The sequence below is a fragment of the Cupressus sempervirens genome, chromosome 3 (genome assembly GCF_028749045.1).
Source record: "Cupressus sempervirens isolate cs-2001-9-10 chromosome 3, ASM2874904v1, whole genome shotgun sequence".
Classification (NCBI taxonomy): Eukaryota; Viridiplantae; Streptophyta; class Pinopsida; order Cupressales; family Cupressaceae; genus Cupressus; species Cupressus sempervirens.
Window position 1 is genome coordinate 37,801,689 of NC_143120.1, and position 8,070 is coordinate 37,809,758.

The window sequence follows — 8,070 nt, forward strand, 5'->3', positions numbered from 1 at the left end:
TATCAATCTAGCTTTGTTCTTTGACACTTTACCATCTTCATTTAACTTGTTTTTAAATACCCACTTAGTTCCAATTACATTTTTGTCTTTAGGTCTAGGTACAAGAGTCCATGTTTTGTTTTTCTCTATTTGTTCCATTTCTTCATTCATAGCTTCAATCCAACTTTCATTTTCTAATACATCTTTGACATTTCTAGGTTCAAAATCAGCAAGTAAACAAGTGTCTTTCAACTTACTTCTTGTCATTGTTCCTTGTGATTTATCTCCAATGATCTGATTTAGTGCATGATGCTTCCTGACATACTTGGCTAACACGAGCTCCTTGCCTTTTGAATGACTTGCATGGTTATCCTTTTGTGTCTCAACTTCTAGTTCTGGATCTAGTTGCTTGGGCTCGGTAGATGTTGATTCGCTAGCTTTTGTTTGCAACTCGGGTTCTTGCAACTCGGTAGGCATTAGCTCAGTTTGAACTTCCTGCGACTCGATTACTAAAGATTCCTAATTAATAGGTATATTTGGCATTGTATCAGGTTCAATGTAAACAAATCTCATGTAGTCTTCAGTTTCCCTTTTGCTTTCTTCTTCAGTTCTTTCTGCAAACTCATCAACTTTCACACGTGCACTTTCTATGAATTTGTGAGTAGACAGATTCAAACATCTATATGCTTTACTTTTGCAAGAATATCCCAAAAATATTCCTTCATCACCCTTTACGTCAAATTTACCTTTTCTAGATTCTTTCAAAATGTAACATTTGCTTCCAAATACTTTTAGGTAACTTACATTGGGTTTGTAGCCATACCACAACTCATAGGGGGTCTTGAATGAGTCCTTTTTCAGTTGTACTCGGTTCAAGGTATGAACTGCAGTGTTGATAGCTTCCTTCTAGTATTTGATAGCAATGCTTTTCTCAATCATTAAGGTTCTTGCATAGTCCATGATAGATATGTTCATTCTTTCAACTATTCCATTTTGTTCAGGAGTTCCTGGTGCTAAAACCTATCTTTTGATTCCCCTTTCAATACAAAAGTTATTGAATTCATGTGAAATAAATTCACCACCTCTGCCAGACCTTAAACATTTCAGTCTTTTACCTGTTTCCTTTTCCACTTTGGCCAAATACCATTTGAACCAAAGTAATGTGAATCGGAATCGTATCGGAATCGGCACAGCCGAATCGAATCGTGAATCGGAGGTGAATCGTCGGTGAATCGGCGATGAATCGGCAAATTTGAAAAAAACCCTTTAAATGTAAAAATTTTAACAATTTAAGACTTATTTCATGCACCCTTTATTGAATATAACTTAAAAACACTATGACATCATCAAATAGAATCTAACATACCTAAACATGAAACATAAAATCCATCACATACGTAACTATGTTATCATTATGTACTAAAATGTAAATTGTATGCTAGCTGAAGTAAATAAAAATCAAATGATCATAATGATTCAAATCATAGAATCAGTAAGATGAAATCATGAAGATGTATAAGACATCAAATCATATTATGTATGTATAAATCTAAGATGAAGATCCATGAAAGTTTGAAACATGTCTATCAGTGATTCAGTATCACTATCAATATCTATACAGTGTAAACAAAATATAAAAACAAGGCTCCAGCTCAAGCCTCATCATCCTCCTCATCATCCTCTAGCTTTGTTGCAGCCTCAACCTCAGCCTCTGAGTATCTAGTTTGCCTATGAGAAAGGCGTGTAAGGTAGGTCCTAGAGGACCACCGAGCCATGTCCCCTGCATGGGCAATGGGCTCATGAATAACGTCACTAGGGCCTGTATCTGTGCGTGCGCGTGTGCATCTACCAATGCCTGAACGTGCTCTAGCTGCCTCCTCTGCCCTGGCCACAGCCTCGGCCTCTACATCCACCTGGTCAACCCACACGCGGTCTTCCTCAGTGAAGACTGGGTCCACAGTCTCTGTGATCCACTCTGATTCTGGATCAATCTCCTCTAGAATGATCGAAGAGGAGTCAGCGCCCAAAATCTGTCTGATACTAAGATGAAGGTTGTAATGAACAAAGACAAGATCATTCAACCTCTGCACTGTCAACTTGTTTCTCCTCTTCGAGTGGATGTGCTCGAACATGGACCAACTGCGATCACATCCAGAAGCGTTGCTCGGCCGACTCAAAATGCGGATGGCAATTTTTTGAAGGTTTGGGGTTGTGGCCCCAAACATTTGCCACCATCTATCTGAAATAAGGAAAAAACAAAAACAATTAGTCTCATTTACAGATTACAACTCTAAAATTAATGCATTATATAATCAACTTTAAGTTTAGAATCTAGATTCATGAACATTGAATATATTATTTAATTTTTACCTGGCTGTAGTGTTGTCTGAGCATTTATGGCCATCCTGCCAGAGAAAAGTGGCCCCTCCTTATTGTTGAACTGGTCTAGCTCAACAATCACAGCAGCGCTATTTTCATCGCTACTCAATCTCTGAATCACTGTGTATAAGCTGATGAGAACCTCTGCATCCGCCTTGAACTCAGGACGGAAATGAAATGCCGGATTCAGATAGTAAGTTGCTGCATGGATGGGTCGATGGAGCTGATTCTGCCATCTCCTATCGATGATGTCCCAAATAGGGCCATACCTCTCCTGCACTCCTGCATATTGGGCTCTGATGGCCTCCTTGGCCCAATCCATGCCCTCATAAATGTAGCTCATAGAGGGCTTCTCCTCATCAGCAGTTCCTAGGAAAGCTACAAGGGGCTCAGTGACCGACATATAAAGTAAAACAAAAAATTTGAGTCAAAACTTAAATATAAAATAATACAACTTAAAGTAAAAGCAAAATACTAAATGTTAAATTGCAATAAATTTACCTTAAGGATTTCTCTAGCGGGTTTCCAAAAACCATCCTCATCAAATATGCAATCCGCTACATCTAACCCTACAGTGGTCGTAGCATAGGAAGAGCAAATCCACTCCTGCCCAACAAACATGCTCCTCAACCCATCCCTTGATGTCAACAAGGACTGCAAGGAGATGAAATTCGAGGCAAACCTCGTGATACTTGGGCGAGCTAACTCCTTGCCTTTTGTGTACTTCCTCATTGTGCTAAGGACAAATGCATGATTATAAATGAATTTGCATATGTTTTTTGCCCTTTCCACACATGACTTGACAAACTCAAGTTTGCCAATTTCCTCCAACATGAGGTCAATGCAGTGTGCCGCACAAGGGGACCAAAATATGGTGGGGTGTCTCTCCATCAAAAGTTTACCTACAACAATTTTACGTCAATTAGAAACTCAAATTTCAAAATTCAAATAAATTTATTTTCAAAACTTGCAAAGTTAAAAGTTTACCTACTACAACATAATTTGTTGCATTATCCATCACCACCTGGATCACATTTTGTTCTCCCACCTCTGCTATAACTTCCTCAATAGCCTCACATAAATATGTGGCATTTTTCACATGTGCGGAAGCATCAATGGATTTTATGAACATGGTATATCTTACAAGTAACAAAACAACGAATTATAATATTAAATGGATCATTAACGAATTAGCATTCAACAAATCAAAATTTACAATGTATGTAGGAAAGTAGAATGATCAATCACCTCCACAGGATACAAGAAAATTGAGGAGTGTTCTATTCCTCCTATCGGTCCAACCATCAGTCATGATGGTGCAACCCTTTGCAATCCATTCCTTTCGGTTCTCCTCGAGGTCAACCCTCATGTCCTCTACCATCTCATCCAGGAGGTATCCGCTCAACTCAGCCTCAGTTGGGGCTTTAAACCCCGGACCACAAATAGCAACCGCATCTATCATATTCTGCCAATAAGGAGCTCTGTCACAAATAAAAGTTTAGATGTCAAAGACTCAAATTATAAAACAAGTAGATATAATTAAAGTTTTACTTTTACTTTTAATTTTAGCTTTAAAGAAAACAAAGAAAAAAGAATCAATTACCTGGCTGCAATAAATGGAATGTTGCAAAAGTACCAAAATTTGCATATCTCCTTTCTAGCAGCATTGTGAATCTCCTTGTTCAAACCCATGCCCTCAAGCGTGGGTTGGGAACTAAGAGTAGTGTGGGGCACAAAGTAACTATCCATTCTGTTTTTCCGCACTCTAGGCTGCAATAGGTTGTTGTGGGACTCTGTCTCAGTATGTGACCGACTAGCACTAGCACTAGCACAAGCAGAAGAACTAGGATAAAAAGGAGGCCTAGAAGAACCCTCTCCAACACAACCTACGGATGTGAAAGCTGATGCAAATGCAGATGTGGATGCAGCTGCGGATGCGGAAACATGGGAGCCAATACCCCTTAACCCTTCAACTTGCATTTTCCTATTTGCTTTGTCTTTTTCAATTTTTTCTAATGCCATTAAGCAAGTGTGTTTTGCCTCAGGAGTTTGGTGAGTGCAAACTGTAACATCATGTCCAGGTATAGCAGCAATGTGGAATTTCAATCTATAAATACCCCCGGAAGTTTTTTTTTCTTTACAAAACATGCATTTTGTTTGATATTTGGTTCTTCCAAGAAACTCTTCATTATATTTCCAACATTCATCTTTTTTACCCATTGGAATTTGCGAAAAATGAGAGCAAAGGCTGCTGCAATAAATTTTTTTATGTAAAATATCAAAGTTTGAAGCTAATAAAAATTAGAAAACAACAAACCCTAGCTTGCAACTTAGTAAAAATAAAGAACATTTAAGATTTACACTAAAATTCTTGAAAACTATAGAAATTTAACAAAAAACGCATAATACACTAAAAATTTAACAAAAAATGCATAATACACTAACATGCAAGAAAAAAAAAGCACTTACCTCTTGCAAATGAGTTGAGGAGTGTTGATATTGGCTCTTTAATGCTCCCAAAGAAATTGATGGGCTCCCCAAATGGCCTGCTGATCTCTTTGGTGCTCCTCCTTCTTGCCGGTTGGAAACCTATGGCTTTTCTTTTCTCTTCTTCTCTCTCACTTTTCCTCTCTTCTACTCATGCTTCACAAATAGAAGGCCCTTTAGGGTTATAACAAAGAGAATAGGTCAAAAACAAAGTGAAAAAAACAAGTGATTTTTTTTAAAATTTCAACTTCCCTTTTTACATGCCGTGGGCGATTCAGAGCCAATTTTTTTAAGCGATTTTGCCAATGTTTACATGAATCGCCTAAATCGGCGATTCATGGCCCAGAAATCGGTGATACCGATTCACGATTCAAAAAAAATCGCGCAGGATGAATTGGGTCGCGAAATCGCCGATTCAGGCGATTTTTGGGCAATTCTTGTTACTATGATTTGAACTTTTCAAATGCTTCTGATTTCTCTCTTAGGTACATGACAGTCATCATTCTTGAATGATTATCAACAAAAAGAATGAAGAATTTTTCACCAGTATAACTTTCAATGCCAATAGGTCCACATAAATCAGTATGCACAATTTCTAAAATTTCTTCAAATTGATAGTTCTTGCTTTTAAAACTAGTTTTTCTCATTTTGTCAATTTGACAATTCTTGCATAGACTAACCTCAGCTTTCTTTATGTTAGGAATGCCTCTTACTTTCTTGAATTTACTTATTTTTATCAAGTTGTCAAAGTTTACATGACATAACCTCCTATGCCATACCCAACTTTCTTCAACTTGAGCAATAAAATATGAACATTCACCAAGTTCGAGATAAAATAAGTTATCTTTTGTTTGAGTGCCTGATCCAATCAACTTTCTTTTGCCATCCAGTAATTTTGCTTTTCCATGCATAAATTCCACTTTGAATCCATTATTGAGTAGATGTGCCACACTCAACAGATTGTGCTTCAGTCCTTCTACCCAATATGCATTATCACATACAAGTTCCTTAGTCAGTGAGATTCTTCCTTTTCCTCTTATACAACAAGGTTCATTGTTACCAAATCTTACACTGCCACCATCATAGTCTTCAAAGTGTTCAAATTTAGTTTTATCACCAATCATGTGATGAGAACAATCACTATCTATAATCCATGTATCATTTTTGCTCACATGAGAAATGAGTGTCATTTATTTATCATTATCATATTCATCCTTTACAGCTATGTAAACAATTTTATCTTCTTCTTCTTCATCAGAATTATTAGAATCTTTAGCCATGAAACATGTTTTCTTACCTTTATCTTTGAATGATTTGAAGTCTTTCTTGTCATTGCACTTGTGACTTTTCTTCTCATCCTTATTTTTCTTATTTGGGCACCTAGCAGCAATATGTCCAATTTCTTTACAAGAAAAATAGATTAGAGGAACCTTACCTTTGTATTTTCCTTTGCCTCTTGAATATTTCCTTGCTAATAAAGCTTCAACCACCTCAAGATCACTGTCTAAACTTTACTCTGATTCTTCATCACTATCTAATTAAGGATCCTTTCACTTTTTGCCTTTTTCTTTGATTGAGTAAAAGCTTGGCTTCAAATACTGATTCCATGTTCTTGGCAGCTAGAACATAATTATCATAGTTGTCTAGCTCAAATGCAGTCAATCTTCCAACTATGGCGTCTAAATTTATCTTATGATTTGCTTCACATCTTCTTTCTTGAATTGCAGAGACTCTGATTGCATAAATGAGAAGTAGAGTTCTAAGAATTTTACTTATAACTGTCTCCTCCTTGATATCTCCTCCAAATGCTTTGATTGCACTAACACATGCTTTAACTCTTTCAACGTATTTTGCAATGTTTTCATCTTCATTTGATCAAATTGTCCTCTCAAACTTTCTACTTTGGCTCTTCTCAGATTATCATCTCCTCCATAGATCTCTTTTAGCTTGTTCCACATTTCAAAGGCGGTTTTGCAATCCTTGATGTCATCAAATTCTTCATAACTCAAAGCAGATGCTATATCTATCATCATATTGTTGTGAGTCTTATTTTCAGCAATATCATTGACAGATAATGTACCAGAAGGTTCTGCATATTTAGATTCTTGAAATCTTTTCCTACAAGCACCAAAAGCTCTGATACCAATTGTTGGAATTATAGATGGAGTAACTGAGAGGCATGCAGGGGAGGTGAATCAATTACCATAAAAACAAATCCACAGGTCCCTTAGATGTCTTAAATACATATTTACTGCTGATACTCGATAAACACTGTAAGAATGTTATAACTCAATAGATTAACTGGTTACTGATCATCTAGCATTCATAATTATTAATATGCATGCAAAAGTTAAATAAAATGAACACAAGACACCAGATTTAACGTGGAAACCCAATATGGGAAAAACCACCAAGTAACTGGCTACCAATTTTTCACTCTTCTGAAGTGAGCTCTGTTAAGAGCCAACCCTGTTAAAGGTTACAATACACACTGTTAGGTGTGACCCTGTTAGAAGATTTAATCACCTTGTAAGGAGTGGCTTTGCTAGAGGTCTTTAGAACAATTCAACTGAACTGTCACCTTGTTAGAGGATTTACAAAATGACTATTAAACCAACTTTGTTAAGAGATTTGAAATCATTGCTACAATGGTTAGAAAGTAACAATGAATTGACCTGAATACGATGCAACTAAATTTGCTGATAACAGATCTCCATTTTGCACTATTAGATCCTTCTCGATCAAATATAGCTTTGCTGCTCCTCAATGATCTCTGATCATCTTTCAAAATTCGCTCTTCGTCCTTCTTCTCATTCACGTCCATCACACACTTAGAATTCACAGCTTGACCTTATATATATATATATATATATATATATATATATATACCATTCAAATTATCAAGTCGGCTCATTCACAAGTTACATTTACCAATAAACCATATATCAGTCAGCTACAAATATTACATTAAACAAATAAACTTTATTTCACAAAATAATGGAATCCTTTATTGGCCAACCCTGCTCAATAAATATTGCTTTCAAAAATAATTTCCTGAATTAACCATCTTAACTCGGTTAACATTGCAAAAGCTGCAAAAAAATCCTTTAGCTGCTGAGTTAACTAGGTAAGAACTAGATTTCCTTCACTGTCCATGAAAGCTCAGTTAGAACTATTTCCTGCACTATTTTCTCTTGATGACCGAGTGAGCTCGGTAACAACTAA

The 8,070-nt window shown here is 36.5% G+C and overlaps 2 protein-coding genes across 2 annotated transcripts; both read right to left on the reverse strand.

Moving 5' to 3' along the window:
* Positions 1-1,489: 1,489 nt before the first annotated feature.
* Positions 1,490-3,131, reverse strand: LOC149564665 (uncharacterized). Its single transcript, XM_089816909.1, has 3 exons — positions 2,860-3,131; positions 2,350-2,736; positions 1,490-2,218 (listed from the first exon to the last, which is right to left on the reverse strand). The coding sequence occupies exons 2-3, from the start codon at positions 2,699-2,701 to the stop codon at positions 1,632-1,634; spliced, it is 939 nt and encodes a 312-aa protein (XP_089673035.1). The 5' UTR covers positions 2,702-2,736; positions 2,860-3,131; the 3' UTR covers positions 1,490-1,631.
* Positions 3,132-3,354: 223 nt separating this feature from the next.
* Positions 3,355-4,339, reverse strand: LOC149564666 (uncharacterized). Its single transcript, XM_089816911.1, has 2 exons — positions 3,962-4,339; positions 3,355-3,839 (listed from the first exon to the last, which is right to left on the reverse strand). The coding sequence occupies exons 1-2, from the start codon at positions 4,336-4,338 to the stop codon at positions 3,599-3,601; spliced, it is 618 nt and encodes a 205-aa protein (XP_089673037.1). The 5' UTR covers position 4,339; the 3' UTR covers positions 3,355-3,598.
* Positions 4,340-8,070: the final 3,731 nt, after the last annotated feature.